The sequence below is a fragment of the Megalops cyprinoides genome, chromosome 2, assembly GCF_013368585.1.
Source record: "Megalops cyprinoides isolate fMegCyp1 chromosome 2, fMegCyp1.pri, whole genome shotgun sequence".
Classification (NCBI taxonomy): Eukaryota; Metazoa; Chordata; class Actinopteri; order Elopiformes; family Megalopidae; genus Megalops; species Megalops cyprinoides.
In genome coordinates, this window is record NC_050584.1 from 29,918,216 (window position 1) to 29,935,430 (window position 17,215).

The 17,215-nt window shown below is 42.7% G+C and overlaps 1 protein-coding gene across 1 annotated transcript; it reads left to right on the forward strand.

The window, feature by feature from the left end:
• Window positions 1–4,785: 4,785 nt before the first annotated feature.
• LOC118770252 (ADP-ribosyl cyclase/cyclic ADP-ribose hydrolase 1-like) lies at window positions 4,786–12,576 on the forward strand. Its single transcript, XM_036517812.1, has 8 exons — window positions 4,786–5,241; window positions 7,015–7,144; window positions 7,850–7,985; window positions 8,414–8,496; window positions 9,656–9,729; window positions 10,805–10,891; window positions 11,736–11,819; window positions 12,171–12,576. The coding sequence occupies exons 1-8, from the start codon at window positions 5,027–5,029 to the stop codon at window positions 12,226–12,228; spliced, it is 867 nt and encodes a 288-aa protein (XP_036373705.1). The 5' UTR covers window positions 4,786–5,026; the 3' UTR covers window positions 12,229–12,576.
• The last annotated feature ends 4,639 nt before the right edge of the window (window positions 12,577–17,215 follow it).

Genomic DNA, 17,215 nt, shown 5'->3' on the forward strand with positions numbered 1-17,215 from the left:
GAGTGAACCCTCCTTCCTCCAGAGGCAACAAATGAAACGTCCCCACCCGCACCTCCACACCTGAGTTCTGCACCTCCACACCTGAGCTCCACACCTCCTTACTGAATGAATGCTCCACACTCAAACATCCTCTTCACTACACTGAACACCTCAACACCTGAATCCTGGTACTCTTTACCGCACTGAGCACCACACACCTGAACTGTCCTTTCCGGCGTTTGAACCCTCATGCTGGTGAGATGTAGGAGCCTTTGGGTCAACTGGTTTCAGTGCCATGTAGCGTGTGAGTGTTTGGTGAAACATGATTTGTGAAATCCTTTGCCTGTGTTTCATGAGCTTGAGTGGAGTCAGAGCCCACGACTAACTTCCTGTTTCAGTGTCTCTGCCAGCGTTTAGTTTGGGACCAGACTAAAGAATGTGAGCCAAGTCAATCAATCAAGCAATTCATCAATTAACTAATCAATTAGTCAAAGTTCTATATGGTAGAGCATTCTTAATGGTCAGATTGTAAGGCTGCTTTCCACAAGGGGTCAAAGTAAAAGTGAAAACTGGAAAATGATTCCATTAAAGGTGATGGAGACACATTCCTGGATAAGGTGACTGTGGTGTAAGAGCAAGGGAAATGCTTAACACACAGCAACCCCAGCTGAGCAAGAACTCACTGCCCTTAAACAGAATAGCAGCAGACTCACTTACACACACAGTCTGTATCTTTACAGCAAAAGTTTACGCACACAAGCATTGCTATATTGTAAGTGCAAACACTTTTCTCAAACACTAACTGACAAGTGACTCCTAATACCAAGTACAAACATGTACACATGCAGACTGGCAAATCCTTCCTTATCCAGGTGACCTTTACAATCCCCTTTGGGCATAGGCATGCATATTTCAGCCTGTGTTTGTGTTTACAATAAATTCCATGAACAAGTATCTCAGAAGCACACTCTTCTTTTTAGGCAGCCTGTTTTTTCAGTTTTTTTTTTTTTACAACTTTGCTCTACCTCACTGACATTAGTTTGGCTGTGTTTCCAGGAAAGAGATAAGAAACCTTTTTTTTTAAGTTGTTTTGCAATACCTTCCCTAAATATAATTTCTAAACGCTTTATATATATAAAAAAAACGAATATTGAAAATGTGCATGTGCTCTAATAAAAATAGATTTTAAGGCAATTTCAAATGAAATATAATCTTTTGAAGTGCAAATAATTCCAAGAGCAATTCAAAATGTTGTGTCTTTTTTATTTTATTGAGGAATATCATTAAAACATGCATACTGTGTCATCCAGAATTTCTAGTAGTTGCCTGTTTTACTCCATCACAAAACGTTGTGTTTTTCTTGGAGTGTAAAGAAGCAATTATACCATGAAAACCACGAGGAGCCACTGTTTGCATAAACCAAGCATCACTGTGGATATCATGGCTGTCCAGTCTGTTTTCCAGCATTTTGTCTGTATAGCGAGTTGTCACAGTTAGTCAACAGAGATGTCAGGTTGACTTTCTTTCTAGTTTGCTTCAGAAATACCACAGCGATGATTAAATGATGTAATGGAAGGCCAAAACCAGCAGATTATAAACCCATCACTAAATTGCTGACATAACTTGCCAGTTTACCTAGTAGTTGTGAAATATAGGAACAAACTGACTTCCTCTGTGTGAATCATAGGTGCCTATGGTGAAAGAAAGAAAGCAAAAAAAAAAAAAAAAATATATATATATATATATATATATATATATATATATATATAATATTTTATATACCTTCTAATGCTGGCCATTGAGTCCACTGCTCTGAAAGGTTCTCCACTCTCTTGAAAGGTTCATTATCCTAGTCAGGTGTAGGCGCAGGACAGTTAACTAATTAGTTAACTAACTAATCCTTGCAAAAATAGGTCAATCACACTGGCTGAAGTGAGAGTTATCTATACAGGTGGGTTTTCAATGTTCTTTGCCTTAAGGAAGATCATCAGGGATCAAAAGTTATCTGGGTCATGGTGAATAGTTTAAAAAAAGGTTAAAAAAAAAGTCACATACTCATTTCATTGACCAAGAAGCTTCTGCCATGTCTATACAGTTTATACATAAGATTTTTTAAAACTATTGGTTTGGTAACAGATCAGGTAATTAGGGGTAAAACCATTTATGGAAAGCCATAGATAGCTCTCAAATAGTGTTAACTGTGAAACAACTGTAATTTTATTGCATGCAAGATGGATAGTGAATAGATATATTTATAATGCCATCTCTGTGGTGGAGATCCTAAATTTTAAATGTGCTTACTTATTGTATTCACTTATTGTATTCGTTCGTCACTGTTGTCACTCTTAGAGTTGTTAAATTTGTTTTCTGTTGCAATCATTTATTTTGTAATGTCTTGCTTGTGTCCTGTCTGATTACACTTCTGAGGAACTAAACATTAAACCATCTAGTGGTGCCAGCTGTCTCAGTATTCACGGCACGCTTGGCAGCTCTGTTGCAAGCTGGCAGCCCCTCAGATGCTGCATCAGAGGTACTTTCTCTGAGACTCTGAGATGGCTTTGCCCTTTTTTCTGCTTTACTCCTGAAAAACTCGTCCTCATCCAATGTTTGCTGTCCTTTTAGGAATCCTTAGACAGGGCAGCAGTGGTCTCTCACAGGACATAGAGAATGAGTGAGCTCACAGAGATAAGGACTGAGCTCCGTGGAGGTTAGATTGAACCCCTTCCTCAGGCTCCGGCATTCAGAGAGGGCCTCTGTGTGTTCACCACTGTTTGTTGTGGTTTTTACCTGTTAGCTACATGGTAGAGTTTGTGTAGCTGTGAAATACTGCAGCAAATGTTTTACACTTTGTGCACAGTCAGACTGCAGACTACATAAACAAAAGTGATAAAACCCGGAGAAGAACAACAAATGTTTCTCTTATTTTACGGGTCGTTCTTGTAGATACTGCTTACTTCTCTGCAGAGGTCTACGTCAGGGTGAGGCAGTTATTACAGTACAGTATGGGTCAAGCAGGTCACACACAAGGCCAGAGTGTTACAGAGTGTTCTCATTTCACTTCACACCGTACCAGCCATACGTGTGTGTGTGTGTGTGTGTGTGTATGTGCGTGTGTGTGTGTTCATGTGCGTGCATGGGTATGTTCATGTGTTTGTGTGTCTGTGTATGTATGTGTGTGTGTGTGTGTGTGTGTGTGTGTGTGTGTGTGTGTTGCACAGCTGCAGGAACCACACATTGAAATACAACCCCACCACCCTCCAACTTCCTGTATCCCCCACGCATATTCCCTGAGTAGAAAAAGGCTGAGTAGAAAAAGGGGCTTTCTGTTTGACCAGCTGCCTGGATTCTGACCAATCACATCACCACCGACTGACCTCATAGCTGTCAAGAGTTTCATTTTTATATGGCTTTTGACCCCAAATGCTAAAAACCTGAAATGACAGCAACCATAGTAATGATCATTATTTCAACAGTGATGATAGATAGATAGATAGAAGTTAAATGTTTGTGTCTACATAAAGAATCAGTGGGGATCAGTAGCATACAGATAAGGGTGGCAGAGAACCTTTTAAATGATAATGGCACCAGACGTCTTTCTCCTTACTGGTGAGGTTTCCCATTTTACTAAGCATCACCCACTAGCAGATGATTGCTTTTGGGCTCAATCAGCATAATACTTCTAATGCATTGCCTTAGAACAAATCATATCAAATAATTTTAATCACAAAAAACTCAGGTTACATTAAATACTTTTATTTAAAAAATAAACTGGTATTCTTCAAGTGCACAAAGATTTCATATTACATGCTATCAAGTAAAACATACAGCCCTTAATGCTGATTAATTGTAAATGTAAATGTAAATCAATTTTCTACGTGGAAAAAAAAAAGTTTAAAAGGAAGATGCCCTGCCTCCAATACTAACACCGTTACGATACAACTACATAGAAATTCAGGAAGAGAGACCTAGACGAACTTAGACTGATGAGCGGTCATTGCGTTCATAAGGAGGGCGTTTTTCTGCGCTGCGCTCTGCTACCTCGGGTCGCCACTGTGTCCCAAAATACAAGGGCAACATCTCTCGGACCCGCCTCTTCTCAGTACCTGCTCCACACTGGTGGAATGAGCGTCCTGCTGAGACTCGTGCAACAGACTTCCTGGGTGCCTTCAAGAGAAACCTGAAAACTTTATCTTTTCAAGATGGATCTCTAGTCTACCTTCCTCTCTATCTATCCCATCTATCCCTATTTTCTATAAAAAGGCACTCTACACTAGTTTAGCACATAACTCAGTATCTTACTGATCTCTTGTAATACTTCTCGATAACTATTCTTAGCATAGTGATATGTTTCGCAATGTAATGTTTCCTTTAAATGAGCGCGAGTACGCAGTGTGATCAAAATGGAGAGCTTAGTTAAGGACAAGTGAAGGTGAGGATCTGTCAAACACCCCTGTCCATTTAGCGGTGCTCTGACGGCCTCCCAGTGAGCACTATGCTGCTTTTGAGAAATGGAAGAGAACGGCCAAGCACCTCATTTCCTGTGCTCATGTATCACTTGTCATTTCTCCGCTGATTTATTAGTTGATTTAAAAACTAAGAAAGGTAAAACATACATGAAAACATACAATCGTTACGTTTATTACAGGCCCATGCCATACTTCATAAGAGAGACGCAAATGAGATTTGAGGTGACACACCGGGAAACGCCGTCGTGTATTAGCGTCAGGTGCGTGTGAATGCCAGCAAGCGGTCTGCTGTGTTTGGAACGCAGGTTTCCATTTGCATGGTGGATATTAATAGAAAGATACGCGCTGTCGTATCTCCTACACACGCTGTAACAAGGCTGATTCTGGCTGCAGCGAAGGTTGCCTGTGACCTTAGACAGTCGGAGCCGTTGAAGCGTGGCGCAATGGGACGCTCCCCAGCCCTTCCTCTGTGAATCCTCCAGCTGGCGAGACATGCGTGCGCATTTCATGCAGCGGGTCGCGCACAGCGCAGCAACAAATGCAGGGACAGCATTCCGTACACAACTGAGAAGGGCTCGGCAATGGAGTATCAACAAGTAGGTCGTCAGTCGAGAAGAAGGCGCAGTACATCGCTTGTACTGGGGGTCTGCGTCGTGATTCTGCTCATTATTATCGGCGTTTCTGTCGCTGTAGCGCTCAGTCGCAGAAACTGCGCCGACTCGAATGACAGCGACTTGAGAACAGTGATTATCACGAAATGCAAAACTTATCTGGCGGCTCACGAAGAAGAGTCAAGGTAAGAAATCAATGCTCGGAGCCAGCTCGTGTGTGTGGTTTCCCTCTTGGGTCTGGCATATGTTTGCACTATTTTATTATTATTTTCTTTCCCTCCGTGCAACAGGTGTACCGCTGGTTCAGATCAATAAAGCAGTAAAGCTTAATTTTTATAAGAGCTTCTGGTTTATTGCAGCTACAGCGGTTCCCCCGTACTTAACTCTTATTGACATTATCTTTGGCGAGTTTCATTCATTTTGTGAATACACTTTTTAACATAGTTGAGTCATGTGCTTTGCGTTGTGAAGTACATTCGATTGATGCATCACACTGTGTCCATCGACCACTTTTCACAGGCTAGCTTCCAGATGCTAACTTCGTAGTGGTGTATAAAGGCGACTAAGATATTTCTGGTGAAGGAAACCCTTGCAGACCCGGTGAAGATTCATTCTGTACGTGACAAATCAACATCGTCCATGCCTAACGGTTTCCCGTCAGTAGTCCTTGAAATTTATCGAGTGTAATTGTTTTCTTACCAGTGGTGTTACTCGGGTATCTTGGAATTGTCTTGCTTGTAATAACTTTCGTTGCATGACCCAGTGTTTTATTTGGTTTTTGAATTTCAGCTTTTTAGCGGTACATACTGAAGCAGTGTCCTAATGTTTACCACAAGGAAGGCAGTGTCTCGCCGTATGCCTGTATGAACACACCGTGAGCATTTTCTGTGAAAAGGCTAAAGGACGATGATATACACTTCTAGAGTATTCTCTTGATGTTTTACTGCTTTACATTAATATTTATTTTCTATTAATTTGCTGTGGTCATTGATGTTAAGACCTCCAATGAACCAGTAAATGTTTTGTAAATATACATTTGTTTTAGTGCACTCCTCTTCTGGGAACATAGAGATGAGTATTCTTAAGAATAAATATTTACATGAAAAAGTTCATTGTATGTCACCAACAACCAGATTTCATGGAATCACACAGCATTGAGCAGTGCAAGGGACCACTGTGGTGCAGTGATAAGCAGCAGGGCTTGCTGCTTCTATTCCCAGGTGAAACACAGCTGTTGTATCCAGGGGTAGAGTACGAAGCACGAATTGCCTTTGTGAAAGTGAAAGACTGAACAAATGAGTGAATGACTCCCACATCAAACATTCGGGATTTTGTCCTGCTTGCTTTTTATTTCACACCAGAAATAATGCGTGTTGACCTTTTCCAAGACTCCAGTTGATTTGTTTGATGTGGGAATTATTTGTTCGATGGAACAGTGTCACCATGCAGCCTGGGAAATTCCCTTGTCTAAAAACAAAAATAATACGGCTATCATAGGAGCCTGTGAGCTGCGTAGTTTTCTCACAGAGTGGCCCTGGTGCACACCACCCACAGCCTGGTGCAGGACACAGTGAGATGCAGTACCAGGGCCTTAACGTCTGTGAGGTTACATAATGTAACTTCTAGTGTGCATGTTAAAAAAAAAAACACACACACATGAGGACTCATTTAGGTGGGGGACATCTTTCAGCCTGAAGCCTTTAAGCTTTGAAGCCTCATGGACTTTATTATGGGTGGAGCTACCATGTGCTGTCAATCAGTGACCCATATGAACCAATCTAAAAAGGTAGCAAAACACCCTGATTGGTTCAAACCAACCGGGTCCTTGATGACATTTCAGTTTGGGGGGTGAGGGTGGTGGGGGGGGGGGGTCATAAAGCCTCACTCTGGAATTTCTGGTTCCTCAATCTGTACCCATAGTGCACCCTTTATAAGCAACTCCCTCTGCTGGTTTCCAGTGACAATAACTGCGAGGAGATATGGATGGCGTTCGCCGGCGCTTTCGTGGGGAGGGACTCTTGCGACGTTCCTGTGGAAGCCTACGATCCTCTCGTCCGTGCCGTCAGCGAGAAACCCGCCTGCAATCGGGTGAGACCCAAGCATTCGGCCTGCTCACCACGGTGATAACCTTTCACCTGTGAAATACAGCTGCCCAGCTCCAGTACCAGAGGGTCTGAGATCGGCATGGTTTTCAGGCTCTTTTCAGGAATCTGAAATGGTTTAGCTGTGATGACAGTCTTCTGAATCTCTCCCACAACATCAATGTCAATCCATGCTAAATATAAACATAGAGGTGGGCATCAACTGCACAAAGTCGACAGAACTGGAGTCCATCTTTTTCATGACTACTCAAAACAACGCACTGCAAAAGGGCATGATTACGGTAGTGAATGGCAGGGTAGCATAGTGGTAAGGAGCAGGGCTTGGAACCGAAAGGTTGCAGGTATGATTCCATGCTGGGGCATTGCTGTTGTACCCTTTGGCAAGGTACGTAGTCCACAATTGCCTCAGTAAATATCCAAATGACTAAATGCTAAATGACTGTAATCATGTAATCCCTACGGTAGTAAGTATCATCAGAAGCTTATGATTAACACATTGTGTGTCAAAGGTCAAAGGTTCTTTTAGATGTTACTCTGATGCTGTTGTGTTTTTATGTGTTTCTCACATTGTTTTTCAGAGGTTGTTTTCAGACTGTTTTTAAGTGATGTCCTTTTGTAGGTATTGCTCTGATACTGTTCTGTGTTTTAAATAGTGCTTTTATAATGTTGTTCTCATGTTCTTGCTTTTAAGATGTTGTTCTGGAGCAAGACCAAGGACATTGTCCACCAGTTCACAGAGTCCAAGAAGTGCCTGGTTACCCTGGAGGATACACTGCTGGGTTTTGTTATGAATGACCTCACCTGGTGCAGCAAGAACAACAGCAGTGGTACTGTAACTGTTTCAACAAACCCCTGTACCACAGTGCCAAACAGGATCTAAATACGCAATATCCCTTATCATCTCACTCTGTTTGCACTTGGCATTGCTAACATGCAGAGGCTAAAGACAATGTTCAGTTTTGTCTGTTCAGAAGTCATGTATCTGTGCATAAGCACGTATGTGTGTATACGCTGTAATTTAGCTGGACAGGCTGTTCTCTTTATCAGAGTTCTTTTGTTCTCATTATTTGATAATATATCAAAGTGCCATTGTGGTGGAGGTTAGGGGCAAGGGTTTGGTGTCACTGCGCTGCTGTGGGGGAGGGCTGTTGCACTCTTGCATTCTGCAAGGTTTTAGATTCCTCCTCTCCCTGCATGTGTGTATTTGTGTGTGTGTGTGTGTGTGTGTGTGTGTGTGTTCACTCCCTCTCCTCAGAAACCTTCACCACTGGCTGCCCTGGTTGGATCGAATGTGAGAAGAACCCGGTTCGGTCCTTCTGGAACCGGGCCTCAGCAGCGGTAGGTAACCACAGATGTTAGGCTTGCTCAGGTGAGACTGTTCCGCTCAGACTGAAGGGCAGGTGTGGGGCGGGGCTGGAGCACTCCCCTGATGCGGGGGAGGTGTCTTATCCAGGAGCTCCTCCCACTCTGCAGACCAATCAGAGGTATCAGCAGCCACCATCCAGCACTGAGTTTATGGAAGCGCACGTTTGCATGCATGCATTCACACACATACACACTCACACACAGACACGTTCGTGCACTCACACACACACACACACACACATACACACACACACACACGCAGATTCGTATACTGTAAGTGTGCATGTACAGTACACGCTCACATACACACACATGCATGCACACACTTGTACACTCACACAGGCATGCACACAGACACTTACAAACACAGACACTCACACGTTCTCACACACACACACACACACACACATACATACATACAGTCACTCACACACCTGTGTGCACGCATGTGTGTGATTCATATTATAAATTATGTGTACAGTTTGCAAGTTAATAGTATAATTATTTGTAGTTTGTAAACATGCTGACTCAAGTTTTTTGTTTGTAATGTTTTGTATTTGATATTCCTTTGAAACAGGATGCTGAGAGTTCCTTTCTGAGCATTGGCTGCTTTATAAATCCCAGCTTGCACAGCTTGTTAATAATTGAAAGGAAAAAGTTCCTTCACTGTGCGCCTACCGAATGGTAACAGACTTTTATCAAAGGGCCTTTGTCTCTTGTTTCCACGGAGACACACTTTTTAGCTTGCTCTTGAGCTGACACGGTAATGCATTTGACAGAATGCAAAAGTTTGGTCTGCTTTTAAGTCATGTGTCTGTGATAGTAAATCACACCGCATAAATATTTGTCCATTTTCAACCATGTAATGGCAGCATTACATTATTAGGAGTCATGTTCATTCAGAGCTAAATAGTTCTTTTTGAGAAGCATTCTATGACTATGGCGTTTGGCACAGAGAAGAGTGAGTTCAGGATGTGCAGAGGTTCTCACCGAGGTGTGTCTGTGGGAGACTGTGGCAGAGGTATTAGCAGACTGTGCAGTCTGCATGCTGATGGGCAGTTCATTCCAGCAGTGGCGCTACCACAAGAAATTCACTCATTCACCGATTCATTTACTCATTCGTTCATTACAGTTTGCCGAGTCAGCCTGTGGCGATGTCACCGCGATGCTGAATGGATCGATAGCCACACCTTTCAACGTCAACAGGTAAAGGTGCACTCAGCTGTGCACCTGCGGCTGAGTGGTGTGCTCATCTGGTGCTTTGATCTCTTTCCAGGTCTCATTCCAAATTTGCCAGTATTCTGCAAGTCGATAGCAGTTCCCAGAGAAGGAGGTTGTAGATTAAATCATACTCTCAGGGGAAGGGCATTCTTATCTACATAAAAATGTCAGTAGTTGCCTGTTCTCTGATACACTGTGTAAGAGCTCTGAAACACAGGGAGCCAGGGTAGAGACATCTTGGTTTGTGGCAGGTTTGAAGAAGCTACAGTTATTCTCTACTTAATATTGAAAGGTCAGAGGAAATAACATTACAGCTGTGTCATCTAGCTGCAATTTCTGCATCTGAAGTCTGCAACTTCTGCTCCCGAATCTTCATTTTGAACTTCAGTAATGCTTTGTAACTCAAAGGAGACATCTGTGTTGTATTTGGCAGCAGTACAATGAACAAGTGGCAGCCATAGGTTGAATATAATCAAACTGAGGCTATCCAAACAGGACAGACCAGCAGTGAGTGTGACTGGTGTACTGGAGGTCTTACAATGAAGTAATATGGCAGGAAATTTAAGATGGAGTTGAAGATAAGTAAAAATGTGCAAAATGATCTGACTTGGCCATTTATTGAGTATCCAAATGGAGTTGCATGTGTTTTCAAATGACGTTTGAACACTGACAGAAGTAAATGTTTGTTATAAGTCAGACCTCTCAGGGCTGTATAGGTATGGGGTATGTCCCACCAACCCATAACTTGGCAGATGACAGTGGCACGCAGGTATTGGGACCTGGTCCTCTTGACCCTCCAATCACAGCTGTTAGATAGCGGAGGTCACTTTTACCAAGTCTGATTTCTGGAGCACTGTTTGTTCAATGCATGGAAGTAAGCCTAAGGTGTAATACAGTTTATATGGAGGTGTCACTACTGCTGCTGATAGTACTCCTACTGCACTGCCACTGATAGCCATTGTAACTATTACTGTAATTAATAAATGGTGTGATGTGTGGACTCACTTTTATATTTACAGCCTTGTGTGTGTATGTGCATGTGTATGTGTTTTTTCCCTAGTATATTCGCCAGCGTCGAGGTCAAGAAGTTTGACCCATCCAGAATGAGGGCGCTGAATGTCGTCCTGGTGACAAGAGGAAATGACACGTAAGTGGGCCCATGGCGTTGCCGTGGGAGACAGCACACCACTCTGTCTGATGGCGTTCCCCCCCGGCGGGGCCGGTCACTGCGTCCGATAAACTTGCCAATGCCTGGAATTCCGGAATGCGCCCTTTGAAAGAAAGCCACATTGTCTTGCCATCAATTTCCGAACTCTCATGGCGGATCTCGTGATTGACGCTGTTCTGCTGAGCCATCCTCCTGACCACGGTGGAAACATTGAGATACAGGAAGAATATTTAGCGTAGTGCCATCCCACATGAGCAACTGTTTATTTATTATATCGGTTATGATCAGGCTCGTACGTTCTCTTATTTAACAGACTTTTACTGCTTCGTAGATTATATTACATTACAGTCATTTAGCAGATACTCTTATCCAGAGAAGCTTCCAGCACAGGAGAACAGAAATGTATCTATCGAAATTAAATGAGCAAGACCGTCAGACCGGGCTAACGACACTCCCAGACCAGTAAGCGTGAGCACAACACCATTGAAGCTCTACCACAAGCTATAGTTGCAACAGTCCTACCATGTTTGTATTTTAGTGCATTTAAAATATTTATATGGGTGTGTGTGTGTGTGCTTATTTATATATGAGAGACAGAGGGGGAGAGAGAGAGTTGTTTACTTTATGAGGTGGCAGATTGCAATTTACATATTCCCATAGTGACCGTGACATCACTTCCGAGGGACTTTGTCTCCTGATTGCTTCATGTCGTGCGGAAAGGACCGATCTTGTGAAGCTGATCGTTGGCTTTCGGCTGAGGGTGAGGTTTTCACTGCCCCAGCAGCAGAGGGTCTCACGCCCAACACCGTTTTGTTTCCTGCAGGGTGACATGTGACAACAGCTCTCTGCAGCGTCTGCGGGAGGCCATTGACCCAAAGCTGAGGTACAGCTGCAGGGAGGTGCCCAGGTGAGTGAAACTGCGAGGTTCATTTACACTGTATGACCAACAGCCGTGGTGAACATCAAACAGTTTGTGTTTGAACGTTTGAACATTGGTGCGCCTTTGCGCAAAGTTAACACGTTATGCATGTCCCTTTGCGCAGACAGACAGCGCAAATCATAGGCTGCTCTCCCTGTTAGCTGTTGATAATCTATACTGGCTTTAAGCTCTGGGTTTTTCCATTCATTTTGCAATGCTGTTCATGTACAGAACTACTGATCAAAAGTAGCCCATATGAATGTTATTGTCTGTTGTACCAAGGTCCAGGTTTTTGTCATAAAATTCCTCATAGTTTTGCGTTTTTCCTTCATGAAAAAGGTCAAAAATCCTGGACTGCATCTCAGACCCTGAAAAGCCATGTGGTGACTGCTGGTGATGATGTCCAATCAGGAATGCAAAAGGCGGTACTTTGGAACAGCTGGTCTAGTCACAATGCCTGATTAAACAAAACAAATGTTACAGGATACCACTGATGTTTAGGAAGGTAGTGCAGACCCTGGATTAGATTCAGATAGTTTCAGAATATGGTTAGGGTTAGGGTTAGACTTGGGCAGGAATCAGTGGTTAGAGCAACATGCACTCAGAGCCACTAACTGTATAATAACAGCTATTACAAATCAATGCAAACTAAGTGATCAGCTGGGCACAAAAGCAACAAAGGGTCAAAGGTTATTGAAACTCCAATGAAGATGTTGCTGGGTGTTGGGTTTTGTATTGTAGAGCCAGTGGGTGTTTGTCAGAATTTTAGGCTAAGAGCTGTTTTCATACTGTTTATGGTTATATCTATGGTTTAGATATAGATTTTTCCAGAACAAACATATTTGTACTTAAATGTATCTTGTAAATAAAACATGTGCTATCTTTTTGTATTTTTTTCTCCCATACTGTTTCATGTGTTTCTTAAATACCTCTTTGTTATTGTGAAAACACCACCATGGTGGTGCCCCAAGCACTAAATTGTTGTTGTCGAAGACAGCATCTTCTTCCCGTACATACCCTTAAAATGTAGGACAGCATGAAACCACTAGGTGGTGCCAAATTGCTAACAAGGGCGCGAGTAATTCAAATACCGTAACTAAGGATAGTTTTCCAAAGCAAAGGAAGGGTATGAGGGATGTCAAGAAAATAAAACACAGGTTCAGAGTGAGCGGAGACTACTGCATCTGTCAGAGAGGGTGGCATATGTGTGTGTGCGTGTGTGTGTGTCAGTGCAGTGTAAGGCTACGTTTCCCACGGTGGTATTATGAGTACCACTGTATAAATATGAGTACGTTACCACTGAACTCAGGAACATGGTCGTCTCCTCCTCACGGAGGAAACAGATAGCCTGCAGCCTCCGGCGTTCCGGTAAAGACGTTTGCAGGGAGTGCGCATGAGTCAGCCTTGCTGGTCAGCGCTCTGCTCTTCACGAGGTTGCTGTGTCAGGATTTACGATAAATATCACTATCTCCCGCAGAGCCCTTTGAGCCTAGAGCGGGGCTAGTATTTACCCTCCCACCCTTCTAAATGCTCTACCCCCTCCTTTTAAACCCCACCTTATCCCTTTTTACCTTTCAAATGACAAAGCCCGCCCACGCACAACCTCCAGTCTCTGTGCTCACAGGACTCCAAAATCCCCCGTGTTCTCTCGGGTTCCTGAAACAGGTATCGAAGAGTCACAAAGACTGAACAGAAAAACAAAAAAGTGTGCCTCAGAATTCACAGGGCTGCAGTGTCTCCGTTGTCACGCTTCAGCAATGACTGAATTAAAGAATATATTTGACTATTTGATGCTGTAACCCTGCATTCCCCTAGGTATTCAGCGAAAAAAAAAAAAAAAACTCCGTTCCAAGGAGTTGACCCGCACGCGTGAACAGAACATGTGTACGAAGTGATTTACAAATGACAGCGATTTTAGATAAAATGCCAAACGTTTGTTTTTTTCAATCTGCGCGCACTTTCTGGCACTTCAGAAATAATCACCGATGCCTTCCGTCGCGCGACCCTCGCTTTACAGTAAACGCGCGAGATTACTGGCATCGAGCGCGCGAGGTGAGAAATTCGTGAGCTACTGACATTTACCACCAAGGCGGTCCTTCCACGCGTGGGCGTCTCCGCGTGTCTCCGTGACGGACCCGCGCTGCAAAGGGAATCCTCGCAGCGCATCGCAAGCCTTTGCGCGGGGGAGAGGAGTTTCCCTCTGCGAGGTTTCATTTAAATAGCTACGAGCGTGCCTACTCCTCTTCTGCAAGCGGTCGCTGTCTGGTATGCAGTGCTTTACCTGGACGGATTAAACGATGAAGGCATTTAACGAGCAGGTGAGTTGTGAATTCGCGTAATTTCGCATAATTTAATGGATGAGGAATAACAGCCTGTATTACCGTCATAACATCGTCGTCATCATCAGTATATTATAAGCTTAGCTGTAGTAATTATAATATAATAATATCACTATTATTCTGTTGGTCGTGCGTATGTAATGTACATACAGTAATACACATATGTAGGACATTACGCATCATTAAATACAACTAATACCACACACAGACTATAAAGTACTGGGGTAACTACGTCTGTATTTTATTTAGATAAACACAATTCTCTACTTTTTACAATTGTGTAAAAATAATATACATGCAGGAAAAAGACTTTAAACAGTCATATGAGATGAGAGTTTCTCTCCTTTACCTGACTGGTGTCTATATGTTTCATTTTCTTTCCACCTGTTATACTCTGTCTGTGCTGGTCACAGCTAAGCAGAGGCAATGTGTGTACATTACGTTACAGTGGCTTAGCTGATGCTTTCTGCCAGAGTGACTTACAATTTCTATATACATCGAACATCACCCATGTATGTAGTTGCATATTTACATACACACAGCTGTCTGTGTGTGCACGTGTGTGTGTGCGTGTGTGTGTGTGTGTGTGTGTCTGCTGATCATGATCATGTCGCCATGGTACAGCACGTGATGCAGCTCTCAGTGGGAGCGCAGGGTTGGCACACACACTGTTTGTTGGTCACTTCCTGCTTCCTGCCCAGAGCCACGGCTCTCCAGGGATTCTGGGTAATTTCCTTTTCTGTGAGCCTGCTTTTGGTTTTGGTTTGAGAGCACCACGGGTGTTCAGCACGCGCTGGTGAAGGTTTCGTCCCCCTCTGTCCTGCGGATCCACAGCGTGCTAAACGCAGTGTGCTGTGTGTCCACACTCACTGAGCCCTGGTGGTCCTCTCTCCCCTCCCACAGAACGGAAGTCCAGTCAGGATGAGGGGGTGGGATGCTGAGCTGCAGAATTTTGGACACTCAGAGAGGTCAGTTTCTACATTTCTTATTTAAAAACAAGTTTGACGCAGGTAACGCCATGCATCTCTGTCTGTGCTGAATTTGACTAAAATGAGGATCTTTGCATCCAGTATAATTTTTTATCCAGCAGGGCCAACACTCATATCCAGGGCAATTTACAAAGCTGTCATGATAACAAAAATACAGTGTTTGTCATAAGAGCTACAAGAACGAGGGCTTGGGACACCAGGAAAGCAGGAAGCAAAGCAATCCTCAGAATAAAAAAAAGTCTATTTCTAGAAATCAGAGGTTGTGTGTGAGTGGTAGCATAATGATTCTGATAATTGACCAACAGGTTTGAAGTGAAATGAAGTGAAACAATAGATGATAGTTGATCAATTAGGATCAAATAGGTTGTTCCCACTTTGTGTTTTATAATACCCATGTTTTATGTGTGTTATTTTTGCTGTTTTTTGTGTTGTAGTTGTTTTTAATTGTGATGTCTCTGGGCTGGGTCACCCATGCAAAAGATCTTCTTTGTCTCAGTGGGACCTGCTTGGAAAAAATAATGTGAAATGTGAAATAATTTAAAATAAATGAATAAAATGAAGGAAGACCTTCCTAATTCACAACCCCTAAGAACACCTGTGTGGGCAACTAAGCAGTCATGGCAGTTTTATACCTGTTTACATCCCAACACCAACTTACTCTGATCTTTAACTCTACATCAGATTGCACTCCAGGAGAGGGATTTACAGGGATTGGAGGCAGGGCAAACCATATCCTGGTTTCCGAGGTGTTTAAACACAGAGACATTGAGCAATTACGTTCTGATGTTCACAGTTAGCATACCTTACCACTCGGGGGCTGTCTTGCTTTGGCATTTTACATTCAGTCAGGCGGCGGACACTGATTCAGGGTGGCCTATAAAGAACTTGAATAAAGGAAAGTGAACTTTATAACGAAAGAAGTGAAGTGCTGAGCTCCTGAAGTTAAACTGAAGTTTGGATCTCCAGAGCAAAACAGAAGATTTCTTCAGGAATAAAACAGGACGAAATTACATTTACATTTACTCATTTAGCAGATGCTTTTATCCAGGACTAAAATATACCATTATATTACAGACACTTAGCAGACACTCTTATTCAGAGCCACTTACATCAGTTACAGTATTTTTACAATGTAATTGATTTATGGGTTATGGGTTAAGTATCTTGCCCAAGGGCACAGCAGCAGTGCTCAAGTCTAGCAGGGCATTGAACCAGCAACCATTCAGTTACAAGTACTGCTCCTTAGCCACTATGCTACCAACCTGTGTGTATTAAATAAATAAATCAATGAATAAACTTATTTTATTATTCTTTTTTTAAAAAATTGATGTCATTGGGCATCTGTCTGTGTCTGGCTTTGCAATTTTTTTTGGCTTTTAAATGTTAAAATGTCTTGCTTTAGTATTATCGTATAGCAGTTTCTGTGAGGATTTTTAAGTCAGGTGTAATATCTACCCTCAGAGGATAGAATCCTGCTGAAGGACATGTCACTCATTCAACTTATTTAAAAAGCACTAGATACATTTGATGAAATGTCATTCAACATGATGGCACAGTTGGTTAATAGATTACCCGAGGGTGTGTTCATGTGTGGTTATGTATTCAGGTATGTGTTCAAGTGTGAACAATGTGTCTGAGTGGCTGTTGAGGCATGACAATGTGTATGCACCTGTGAGTTTACATTCAGAGGTGGTAGAGTGTGTGAATGTGCATTCAGGTGTGTTAAGGTGTTAGAGTGTTTGTTCTGGTGTGATAGAGTGTGTGAATGTGCATTAGGTGTGATAAGGTGTTCAGGTTTGATAGAGTGTGTGAATGTGTGTTCACATGTGATAAGGTGTTGCTCAGAAGAGATAGAGTGTTTGACCATGCATTTAGGTGTTATAAGGTATTGCATTGAGTGTGTTCAGGTACAAGAGATGTTGCTGAGTATAACATCACGTCTCATTGACAAGTTAAAAGAGATGAAGGTGAAAAAATTTTTTGTGTCAGCTCCCTGATCCTTTTTACATACATCATTTCATACATGAATGACTGTTTCAGTAGCCATCCAAATACC